This window comes from Sturnira hondurensis, unplaced genomic scaffold (genome assembly GCF_014824575.4).
Source record: "Sturnira hondurensis isolate 20B ecotype Veracruz unplaced genomic scaffold, ASM1482457v3 Scaffold0010803, whole genome shotgun sequence".
In the NCBI taxonomy this organism is placed as follows: domain Eukaryota; kingdom Metazoa; phylum Chordata; class Mammalia; order Chiroptera; family Phyllostomidae; genus Sturnira; species Sturnira hondurensis.
Window position 1 is genome coordinate 376069 of NW_028083434.1, and position 12860 is coordinate 388928.

Here is a 12860-nt window from a genome sequence, read left to right on the forward strand (position 1 = left end):
AAACCAATCATCAAATTGCAAAGTAAAATCTTAAAAGTGGTCAACATTCTCATGTAAAGAAAGTAAAAAATAATTAAATACTAAATAAATAAATCAACATGGGCCATGCATGGATCAATGATGAGAGCATGTCATGAAGCAGGGCTTATGATTAATCCAGTTCTGTGCACCTGAGGTCCAATAAAAAAATCCAAAGAATTGTGAAAGCCAGAAAAAGAACATTAATTGAAACAAAACCCAAAAGGAGAAATACTGAGCCTTTTTGCCTATTTTTTAATTTAAAGTGTAAGAAAATGTGTACCCATTCATAGAAGATTGTAAACCTAAAATATACTAAAATGTAATAAAATTTTAAAATCGAGAATATACTAATATTATCAACCACAAACCAAAGAATTCAAGAAAGGTACATATTAATAATAACACTTTATATAATTGAAACAAGCCAGGGTTTCGAAAGAAAAGAATGTGATTTCTGTTCCTGAAATGACACTATATTTTATTGTTTCCATATTCTAATTAGAACATTTAAGCTTTTTATGTAGTAAAATGTGATCATTTATATCTAAAATAATGAAATAGTACAGTTTCAAACTTTTGGCTTATGTTAATTTCTCCAACCTGGAAGAAAACTATTTTAACTATTTATAGTATGTAAGTATTTTGTAGAAGCAGTTTCTCAGGGCTAGTAACTATTAACCTTTGGTATTAAAAAGGTGTAATTTAGTTAAAACTTTAAAAATCACCTACTTAGAAACAGTGCAATTATTTGGGGGCTTATCTCATACATTCTACCCTTTATAAATACAAGCTTGTACTTGTAAATATAAATAGGTATATAAAATACAAGTCCTTCCCTATAAGAAACCAAGAAAGAAAAGAGTAAAAACAAACGCACACATTAGTACCAAAGCTGAGAGAGTATTTCAATTTTAACAAGGACTATGTAAGTCAAAATACAAATCTGTTTGTGAAAACTGAAGAAATTATGTTCATTTTTATCATGGGTTTTGTTAGCCTTTTCCTGAAAACTTAAATCATAAATCACAAACAGAATGTCATCTTAAACATAAGAAAAACATGGCTCCAATAGTAAATGTATCTATTTCCAAGATTTACTAAAATTTCTATTCTAAGGAAATCCAAACTAAGATCAGGAAATCTGACCCTGGTCACAGAATTGTACTTTGGAGCACTGATCTGATATTGTTCAGTTATTCTTAACCCAAATGACAGCCATCTTGATTTGCAGAATCTCTTATGTATATATCATCTATGTAAGATGTTTTGAATGTATTCCTGGGTGGATGAGAATAGAAAACTGCTGAAATCCCCTCAATCCCACACTTTTTAAAATCCTCACCCAAGAGTATGTTTATTGATTTTAGAGAGGGAGGGAAAGAAGAGGGGAGGAGAGAGGGAGGGGGAGGGAGAGACAGACAGACAGACATCAACTGGCTGCCTTCCACACATACCTCGACTGGGAACAAACTGAAACCTACATATGTGCCCTGACTGGGATGGAACTCATGACCTTTTGGTTTACTGGCCTGGACAGTGCCGCCCCAGCCAGGGCTTAACCCCACACTTTTAAAATGTCACATATACTATAAATCCTATTTTATTTCCAAAGCAACAATTAAAAGGAAATTTGGGTAACAAACCCCACACCTTTACTATTCCCTAAAATACTATGTGAAGTCTAATTTTCAACTTTCAAAACAGTGAAAACTACTTTACCCCATATACACAAATATGTATCTAAGAATGTAGGACTTAGAGAAAACTAAAGCTTTAATACTAGAAAAACATTTTACTCATTACTTTTTTAGCTTACCTTGCAGTAAAAGCTGTAAATTTTTAATTATATGCTAATTAAAATTCCTAATCTTGAACAGTACTATTAAAAGCTGTAGGCAATTAACATAACTGGTGCTATCTTCCACAAGAAATTTTAAATCTACTCTCATAACTTCTCACTTGCATGTGTATATGTTTTAAAAAATATACTTCTCATGCGAGAAAAGATAAAAGGTGACTATGCTATTCCAATAAATTTCTTGTGCATTTTATCATCTGGAAATCTAGATACCAGGAGAATGCAGTCATCAAGATGCTCTGTCTTAAACACTATGATCTTTTCCTTGATGTTTTTAACTCCCAAAAATACCAACGCCAGTTTACAGATAACCTAACACTAAGTTATATGCCTATCACTTAAACCAAGTAAGTTTAGGAACCAGAAGGTAAGTAAAAATACTTTTCTGTAGCTAAATATCACAAGTTAATTCACCAAATCTCGTCTACTTTACACATCATGAAAATACTCTCACTCAGAGCCTATTGTCTTTTATGATACACAATTGTTAGCGAATTTAATAATCTGGCTTTCTAGACTACAGAGGATAAAAACAGCAGCAAATGACATGAAAAAGGCACAGTGTCAACAGCAAGAAGGGATGTCACAAGCCCAAGACTAAAATGTCAGAGCTCCACCACAGCAAGTCCCTTTTCCCTGGTGTTCTGGTGTAACTATTTCCCTCTCCCTGCTGCATTATTTCCCTCTTGTATGCATCATTTGTATTTTTGTATTTTATAGTTTTTAAAATGATTTCATCATTTTGTTTCATCTGTGTCCATTATCATAAACAAATTTTTCTAATGAAAGTAGATGAAATATTTTAAAAGTGATAGTGAACAGCCTGACAATTGAGGGAAGAGACGGAGAAGTTACTTAAACACAACACTGGCCCTGGCTGGTGTGGCTTAGCGGATTGAGCACCAGCCTTGGAACCAAGAAGTCGCCAGTTCTATTCCCAGCCAGGGCTGGGACAGGTCAACAGTAGGGGGCGCTGGGGAGACAACCACACACTGATGTTTCTCTCCCTCTCTTTCTCCCTCCCTTCCCCTCTCTAAAAATAAATAAATAAAACATTTTTAAAAAAACCAACACAACACTGGAAGTGTCTGGGAGGTGGTTGGTTAATTGAGGGTAAACAACATCCTAGATCTCAAGTGCCTCTGTATCACTGTCAGAGGACAATAATTGACACAATAATTGATGGTATTATTTCTTTAATAATTGATATTAAGGCAAGGTTACTCTGCACTTTCAATACACCATTTAAGGAGTCAAGCTAGTGTACAGTATATTTAGTAGTTTGGGTTTTTTTTGCAGGGGTGGGGATCAAATTAGTTTATTTGAAGGAATGGTACAAATGAAAAAACTTAAGTAGATGTTGTGGTGCTACTTAGATTTTAAAAGAAAAAAATTTAAAAGATGTAATGAGTAAAGCAGTAAGCTTCAGATACCCACAAAGTTCCTGCCACACAGCACCTCATTTCCCTATGCTGAGCAGACAAATGAGATACTAATTATTAAGGCACTTGTATTGACTCAGTGCTTATTATGTAGGGATTTTTAAAAATTTTGGTTTATCTTTAGAGGGGGAAGGGAAGGCGAGAGGGAGAGAAATATCAATGTATGGTTGCCTCTTGTGCGTCCCCTGCTGGGAACTGCTGGGAACTGCCCTGCAACCCAGGCATGTGCCCTGACTGGGAATTGAACCACAATCCTCTGGTTCCCAGGCCCGTGTTCAATCCACTGAGCTACACCAGCCAGGGCTATGTAGGGTTTTTTATTGACTCCCAGTCTTTTCACAATTCAAAAAACTTACACAACCTGGAAATTCAACAACTTTTATTGTCATACAAAAGACAGGTTAGCAGTTACATTTGCCCAGTCTAGGAAATAAAAGGCACCTAGATGCATTTCTGAATTTCCCAACATTTGACTTATATCAACACTTGGTATTAGGCCCAGCTTTAATCATCAATATTGTCTTACTGATTCAAGTATCATGTGGGTCCTTAAATGTGTATGTTTTCTATGGTTTCCACTTAACACTACAACTATCTTTTTGTTTAGTCAACCTTGTAACAGTAAAATATGTCACTTAAGCAACTGCTGAATTTAAAATTATTCTAATTCACAGCAAAAGATGTTCCTTCAAAAGCTTTTTATTTGGTGGTATAGTCTCATATAATGATTCCGACAAAGCCACTTGAGATCTCTAAAGCATAATTTTAATTATCTACCATTTTTAAGTGTAATATGTCTATTCATAAACGGGAAAAATCCATCCGTGCATAAATTATCCATCCTACAATTTTATTATACACCAAAAATCCGCATGCCCCATCCTACTTTTATTTCAGTTTTCAATGCGTTTCATAATTTTATTAGCATGTCTTGTTCCACGGGAAATATGCCCTATAGAGATAATACATATTTTCTGGATTTTGCTTTAATAAGTGTTTGAGCGGTCCCCTTATGTACGTTAGCAGCAGGTCCTCCTGGTGAAGCAGGGTTAAAAAAAAAAATTAAACCTGCCTGTTTCCAGGAGGCAGCAGCGCCTACTAGGAGAGGAAGGAAGAAGACTGAAAGGCTTGGGGCCGGATTGGGGGACCATCTGGGTGGCCCTGGAGTGAAACACTATACCGTCGGGGGCGGGGCAGAGGGTAAGGGTGCACACGTTGGAAATTTTCCTGAGCCAGAGTCTACTGTTCCTCAGTTTGGGGTTTGAACTGGGGGGAGGGGAGAGAGTACGACGCGGAGAGTTCATTTTCTCGGGGTGACACCCCCACCTCAGCAGGCGGGGACCCAACGAACAAGGGATTTTTTTTCCCTGCCACCCAGAAGACCACATTGCCAGTCAAAGCTGTAAAAGTCTCTCCTATCGTCCTCCGCCTTCCCACCACCGGCACCTTGAAATTCAATTTTCAAAAATAAGCCCAGCAAAACCCTTTTTGCTCGAGTGTGGGATTGAAGGGCCCAGATTTCCCAGGCAGAGGCCGACGGGAAGAGGGGAAGAGGGAGTGAGAGGAGAGGGAGAGGCGGAGGCTGATTCCTGCACGGCCCCATCCCCCACCCCGCGCGTTACCCCAGTTCCGGGAATGTGAAGGGGGCTGGGGGCTGCCGAGCGACTCTCAAGCCCCTGGATAACGGCGCCCAGCACCCCGCGCCGCGCCCGCGCTTGAGCCCCGCCCCCGCCCTCCAGGCGGCGAGAAGGAAAGGGGGAGGGGAGTGAATGTTAAGACTGCTCCACCGCCCCCCAACTCCGCGCGCCCACAGCCCCCATCCCCGCCAAGCTCGCGGGTACCTGTCGGAGCAAAAAGGTCAGGGTTTGGGTCCCTCTGAGGGACCCGGCACAAGATTTGTCCACCCCACACACACCCCCTTCCGATTTACCTCCTTCTCGCCCTTCTCTGTGGCCACGGTGGCTTCGGTGGCCGTGGCGGCCGATCCCTCCTCCTTAGAGGTGGACGGCCCTGGCCCCGGCTGCTCGTTCTCTGTGACCACGATTGTGGCGGTCGCATCAGCGGCTGCCACGGTGGCTACCACTGCGGCGGTGTCCTGCTCCATGGCGTTGGAGCGGGAAAAGGAGAGGGGTGAGGGAGCGGACGAGAGCTCCTGGGCGGCGGCAGCGCCTGCACTGGAAAGAGCTGGATGGAGCTGGGTGGGGAATCACTCCGCTTCCAAACCCTTCGCTCGCCCCCCTTCTTTAAATAACCCTCACCCTGCCCCACTTCCGTCCACCCACCCTACGTCATGGCCTCCCCCGTCACGCTCCCCCCTTCCTCCACCCCCCCAACGATCGCGAGACTCCCCCTCCCCACTCAGAGCCCGAGCTGGCCCCGCACGACCAACTGTTGCCTGAGCGTTGGGCGCGGACTGGAGTGAAGGCGGGAAGCCAGAGCCCCCAGCCCCCTGCTGAACTGCTTCCCCACAGGCCCCCGACAGTCAGCCTGAGCTCCCCTCGCAGATGTATGCGCAAGGAATCCTCTTTCCCTTAAATCTGCTCTTTGTACATCGGTGCTTTCCTCTTCTTGCACAAAGAACTTTTCCTCTGCTTTTAACTGTACCGTAGAAGGTCTTTCTCACCATTTGCAAAACCCGGACACACTCACCACCACCACCAATCCCTGCCCCCTGCCAGGGACTGCCCTTTCCCAGGTCCCAGGGGGATGGTGGTGCCATTCCCACCTTCATAAATTCTGTGGAACGAAAAGCATTCCTTGAATCTCGATTGCAGCTGCAAACATTCTTTTACAAGGCAAAGCATGACTGTTGGGTTTTACGTATGTTCTATTTTCAACTCATACCTCTCAGATAGCCAAGGGGCAAGGAGCCTTTCTTTTGCTACAAAGACTGAATTGTAAAAATCTTTGGGGGCAAAGTCAAGGTCCCCACAAAACGGGGTAACTCGTGGTAAGTACCTAATATTGGTAATTGAATTGAATTACTGTGATTTTTTGGTATGTGTTCTATTTGTATCATCATTATTTAATAATAATTCAATATCAACAATATACATGACCATGAATGTAAAAGCATTTGGTAAAGGGTGCAACAGTGTGTAAACGTCTATTATCAAATATTATATTTTCTATTTCTCCTCACCCTTTATTCTGATCAATAACGGGAAGATTTGCCTCCTACTTTTTAAATTTCAGGGGCAAAAGACAGCAAAACGTATAGCAAACAGCAATCACAAAACCTACAATTTCTTAAATGAAGCCAATACTTTCCAAAGTGTAAAGAAATCATGATTAATTTCCCTCAACACATCTTCATAAATTACCAATTCGAAATCAAGTGTAAATTCTGTAAAACCAGGAAGGCATACAATTGCCCCCCCAATATATCCCTTTTTCCTGGAGATAACACCCTAAATTCCTTTTTTGTTTTAAAGTTGTATGCTTAATATTTAAAAACCTTGTAACATTTTAGCCATTGTTGGTCATTTATACCTTAGTGAGAGTGTGCGATCCTGTCGGGGACTGGTTTTGAACACAGAAAAAGAGGCAAAGCCTTGGCTGGTAGCTCAGTGGACTGAGTGCAGGGTGCTAACCAAAGGGTTGCTGGTTCGATTCCCAGTCAGGGCACATGCCTGGGTTGTGGGCCAGGTCCCCACTGGGGGCCATGTGAGAAGCAACCACACATTAATGTTTCTCCCCCTCTCTTTCTCCCTCCCTTCTCCTCTAAATAATAAATAAATAAAAATCTTTTTTTAAGTCTTAAAAAAGTAAAAAAGCAAGACACTGGTGATTGAAGGAATATGCCACTGAAAGGGGAAAGGAGGGGCTGGTGGTGCTAGCTAACTTTGCTCTGATTTTGCTTTCAATATGTTCTCATTTGCTTTAGATGTTCTCCATCGTGCCCTTGTTTCTCATCCTGAAGTACACAGGTGTACTATCCATCAGGTATAGGGAGTATCAGTATAAATATGATTTCTATTTCTGGAGCATCAACTTTAGTCAAAAAGTAGGACAGAATTAACTCACTTAGTTGATCATTTTAAACATGATATTTTCTATTAAAATGTGCAGATGTGTTAAGGAATGAACTGCCCACTTTGAAATGTCTCCAAACAAAAGCTTGAGACTTCCAGTTAGACATCCTACACCTTCCCCACTACCTATTCAATCTTCTCAGTCATTACAGGTTATTTGGTGAGAAAGTTCAAGAACACTGAAAGAGATGCTGAGGTGCATGCATCCACCTGTCTTGGGAAGGACCCTTCCAGACAAGAGCAGTGGAGGATTTCTTTTTCACCAAACTGCAGCTATGGGAGGATAGAATTCTGCTTTCATTGTCTGGGGCTTCAAAAGGAAAGGCTCAAGAAATATCTGTTGTGTATTGATGTGTTCCTGCTTGCAAAGGTACTTTGTTCCATTGTATTTCTCATGGCCAATGTACAATATTTCGGTTACATCATGGGCTAAATGCATTTTCGTGAAGAAATCCGGGAAAGTCACATCCCTTTATAACACCTCTTCTGTGCAAACATGTGTTCCAAGTTCCAAAAAAAGAATTTAGAAATTAATTTTGGGGACAGAACATATTTGTACATTGGCAATTTTCCATGTATGTATAATGTGATCTTTTCTTTTCAAGATGACATGGCTGAAAGTGCTACCAAGTGTATGAGCTTGACTGGAAAGGTCAAAGCTTGATCCATAGACCTTGCCACAGGATTCATGTAAATATTGCCCTTTGGCTTGTGGCAACAACTGCTATTTGCAGAGCATGTGCTATCCTTATTTGCAAATCTGCCTAAAATTCATGATCTGTAGACTTTGTTCAACAACAGTCACCTGGTTTCTGATTCTTCTCAACACCTTGTTGTATCTGATACTACTTTCCCTTATTGTCTTTTCATTTGAAATGGTCTTTAATTGAGGTTAGAGAACAAAGCAAAATTTTATAAAGAACCTTGGGGCCATGTTTGGGAACCTCAAAATGAATCCTAGTCTATTGGACAATATATCTATTTTGTCAGATTGTGAATATTATAGAAATTATTCAGTAGTCATTTTTGTATAGTCAAACTTGTTTGGTAGCTACCAGGATGCATATCCAAAAGTGGTGTTCAATAATTTTATAAAGTTCATAAAGGCAAAGTCAAGGGCTTGGTGTCCCTTCTCTTACCCTGAATGTGAAATTTATTGTTGAAACCACATTATAACTTAAAACCACATTGTGATCCCACTAATCAGTGTTCTTCAGAAATTGGTACAAAAGATTCTGGTAGCAGTATCTTGCTTAGAGCTGTAGTAATCATTCTGTTTATAGCAGTAGGATTTCTCACCATTCTTTGTGGAGATATTTGTAATACTGGCATTTTTGAAAAGGTGATATTTCCCCAATGCTCTGTATTTTTTAAAAAAGGTGATGGTAGGCCTGGCTGGTGTAGCTCAGTGGATTGAGCGCGGGCCTGCGAACCAAAGGATCGTGGTTGATTCCCGGTCAGGGCACATGCCTGGGTTGTGGGCCAGTTCCCAGCAGGGGATGCACGAGAGGCAACCATACACTGATACTTCTCTCCTCTCCTTCCCTTCCCCTCTAAAGATCAATAAATAAATAAATATACAAAGTGTTCAATGAGATTTGATATATTATTAATTATAAAAAAAGAAAAAGGTGATGGTAATAGTTTGTGTACGTCTACAATTTTTTAAGCACCCACTATTGTGTCAAGCACTGTGCTAGATTCTTCACATACGATATTGCTAATCCTCCTGGTAATTTTATGAAATAACTGTTGTTACCCCTATTTTACATATCAGAAAACAGATTTAGAGAGGCTAAATAATTTATCTAAGTCCCACAGCTAGTGAGTGACTGAAGTCAGATTCAAATCTCAGATTTTTTTTTGCCGAAAACCTTATCTTTTCACTTCACCTTTATTAATTTCTCTGTCATTCACAGAGCTTTCTCCTGGATAGTAGAAATTATATTGAGAAAATGAGAAATATTTTTACCATTATCTCTATGGCATTTCCTCTGGGTTTATAAGAAGACATTGGCCCTGGCTGGTGTAGCTCAGTGGATTGAGCGTGGGCTGTGTGAACCAAAGGGTTGCCAGTTCGATTCCCAGTCAGGGCACATGCCTGGGTTGCAGGCCAGGTCCCCAGTGGGGGCCACGTGAGAGGCAGCCACACATTGATGTTTCTCCCTCTCTTCCTCCCTTCCCCTCTCTCTAAAAATAAATAAAAAAATATTTTTAAAAGGAGACAGAAAGAAAACATTGTCACTCTTAAGTCTCTGGTGGTAATGTATAGCTAGACGGTGTCTTTTTTGGCATTTTTTAAATTTAATTCTTGTTTAGATAGTGTCTTTAGGTCTACATAAAAACTATTATAAGGTGGAAGTTGGAGAATAATTTGGGATTCTTGCATGTACCCAAAGTAAATTATTGGAACACTAAGGGGACTCAGGACAGTTACAGTACAGGAAGGGGGGAAGCCTAACAGAACCAACTTAGATGTCCAAGAAGAATTCTTTGACAAAATATTGTACAGTACATTTCTAAGTAGAATACTGTGTGGTCATTATGAATGATTGTGTGTGTGTGTGTGTGTATATAGAAATATGCTCCTAATATTTTGTTGCGTGAAAAAAGGCAAGCAAGAAAATGGAATGGTCCCTTTTTTAAAAAAAGAAGAAGAAGAAGAAAAGAAGAGAAAGAAAGAAACTACTTGTGTAAATAAATTTCCACAAAGGAAAATATCTGGAAAGTTCTAATGCAAATATTAACAGTAGTTACAACAAGGGAATAGGATTATAAGTGCCTTTTCACTTTTGCTTTGATAATACTTCTAATTTTCCTTGATGAAGTTATGTATACTTACATAATAACTAAATAACATTTTAAAAGATGATTTGAAAACTATTGCTCCAAAATGGACCTATTGAAATAGTGCCTAACGTGGAAATAATAGGTGCACGTAGAATGAGTCCAAAACAAAAAAAAAGGAACAATTTTATACTAAAGAGACAGTGTAGTTATTTAATGTGTAATGTAACAAAAGTAATATAAATCACTGTGCTATTTACAATAATGTCACCTGGTTAAGGAACTGTTTATGACATTATTATTTTAAGTTTTATGTAAAAGGGACTGAAACCACATGCCAGGCATGTGCCCTGGTCTGGAATCCAACCCATGACCTTTCAGTTTACTGGATGACACTCATCCGACTGTGCCATGCTGGCAGGAACTTTCTACTTTTAACAATCGTCACACAAATCTAGCTCAGGAAATGAATACAGTTGATTTTAAATATTTCCCTCCATGAAATACTACACAGCCATGCATGTCCTAAAACATGAAGCACATGCTAAGTAACCTGAGTTTGATTTGCATTGTCTTGCAATATTGCAAATGTTGAATATTATTAGAGGCACAATAGCACAATTATTACCAGCCTGACCTCTACAGTCAAAAAGATTTGGCGTTTCAGTTGTTCAAAATTATTTAATCTCTTTATGACTCAGATTTGCATCTGTAAAAGAGATGTAATAATACCTAACTCAAAGTGGCTTTTTGAGGATTTAATGTAAAAGTATAGGCAAAACATTTAGCATGGCCTTGGCATGTAATATGCACCAATGGATGGTAGTTAACAAATAGAACAAACCATGGTGATACTTTGAGTTTCAGATTGAGTGAGCCAAGGAAAAAGCCAGGGTATGAGAAAGCCACTCTGGAAGTCGGTCCTAAACTAAATTGGACTAAGGCAAAACTGTTGTTTGCCAAGTTATTTTTTCTGTTCATTTTTGTTTATTAGGGTCAGCAATTTGGTGCAATTACATTTCCTCACAGGGCAGTTCTGAAGAAAGGCAGTAAGTGAGGGAGAAAAGGGGTGACAGGACGCTTCTCTACTTAGACTATGACCTTCTTGAGGATAGGGGCCATATCTGATTCATCTTTGTTAAAAAGCTATGTAAAATGAGGTGGATGGAAGGAGGTCTGGGGGCTGGTTCCCTAGCTACATTGAGTCGTCCACCCTGCACACATACCCTTCAGATTTTATTTTGCCTTCTGTGGCTTATCCCATTTTTCTTCTTTAATTTTGCCCTAGGTGTCCATTTTGGCCAGATTTCACATGCACAATCAGACATTTATAGAACACCTTTTAAGACTCTGTTACAGCTTACCCACTGCATGTAAAACAAGATCTCAAGGACTATGATGATTTGCAAAGAAAATGGATTAGGTCTTTGTCCAGGGCCTACACCAGGGGTCTGAAACTTTAACATATTGGCATCACCTGGAAGACTTTGTTAAAACACACATGGCTAACACCTCTCCCAGAGTTTCTGAATTGATAGGTTTGGGGTATGGCTAGGAATTGCCCTTCTACCAAGTCCCCAGATATTGCTAGTGCTGATGCTGATGGTCTGGGACCCCACTTTAGAACCAGTGACCTAGAATAGGGATCAGGAAGTTTTTCTTGTAAAGGGCCAGACAGTAAATATATCAGGCTTTGCAGACTGTAAGGTCTTTGTCACAATGACTAAACTTTGCTGCTGTAGGATGAAGGTAACCATAGACAATAGGTAAACACATGAGCATGGCCAGGTTCCAATAAAACTTTACTTATGGACACTGAAATTTGAATCTTGTACAATGAAATATTATTCCTCGTTTGATTTTTCAACAACTTAAAAATGTGAAGTCTGCCCAGAAAAAATCCAGCCTTTGTTAGTATAACAAGAACAATTTGTGCAACATCAATGTGATCTGGCAGCCAAGGAGAGTGGACTGGAATGCATGTGTGCGAACAATGACAACTTCACTGTGCTAGTCAGTAAAGGATGGTAGATGCCATTGAGTGAGCATGTGTACCGTGTGGCAGTCACATTAAAAATGACTGAGTGAGTATGGCAATGAATCTGCATCAAATTTAGTGTTAAACTTGAATATTCCTCCACAGAAACTATCTGGATGATTCAGAAGGCCGCAGCTATGGGCAACTGGTGATTGGCAGCTTCCTCACAACAACACACCCACTTATGCATCATGTCTTGTGCAGAGTTTTGTGGCAAAAAATCAAATCACCCAGGTGACTCAGCCCCCCTATGGTCCAGATTTGGCAGCTTGCAATTTCTGGCTTTTCCCAAAACTAAAATCACCTTTGAAAGGGAAGAGATTTCAGACCATCAATGAGATTCAGGAAACTACAAGGGGGTAGCTGATGGCGGTTGGGAGAACTGTGTGAGGTCCCAAGGTGCCTACTTGGAAAGGGACTGAGGATGTTTCTTGTATCTTGTGTTTTCTTCAATAAATGTCTCTATTTTTCATATTACATGGCTGGGTACCTTCTGGGAAGACCTCATATAAGAACAATTCTTATATTGAGGGGCATATAAAAATGGGCATCAGGCTGTGTTTGCTGACCCTTACACAATTTGAAAAATAAAAGACATAAAGCAATAAACAGAAGGTGTTTAGCATTTATAGTCATCAGGGAACTGCAAATTAAAACCACAATGTGCCCTGGCCAGGTGG

General features: G+C 40.0%; 1 protein-coding gene and 1 non-coding gene across 7 annotated transcripts in view; one reads left to right on the forward strand and one right to left on the reverse strand.

The window, feature by feature from the left end:
- Positions 1–5589, reverse strand: part of SMARCA1 (SNF2 related chromatin remodeling ATPase 1) — a 78918-nt gene extending 73329 nt beyond the window's left edge. For all 6 annotated transcript variants that reach the window (XM_037059294.1, XM_037059290.1, XM_037059289.1 and 3 more), the window contains exon 1: positions 5252–5589. In XM_037059294.1, the coding sequence (XP_036915189.1) occupies positions 5252–5425 (174 nt within the window). In that variant the 5' untranslated portion in view covers positions 5426–5589. The remainder of the gene's footprint in view (positions 1–5251) is intronic.
- LOC118996095 (small nucleolar RNA SNORD112) lies at positions 111–182 on the forward strand. Its single transcript, XR_005068422.1, has one exon. It is a non-coding gene; the product is annotated as a small nucleolar RNA SNORD112 (small nucleolar RNA).
- Positions 5590–12860: the final 7271 nt, after the last annotated feature.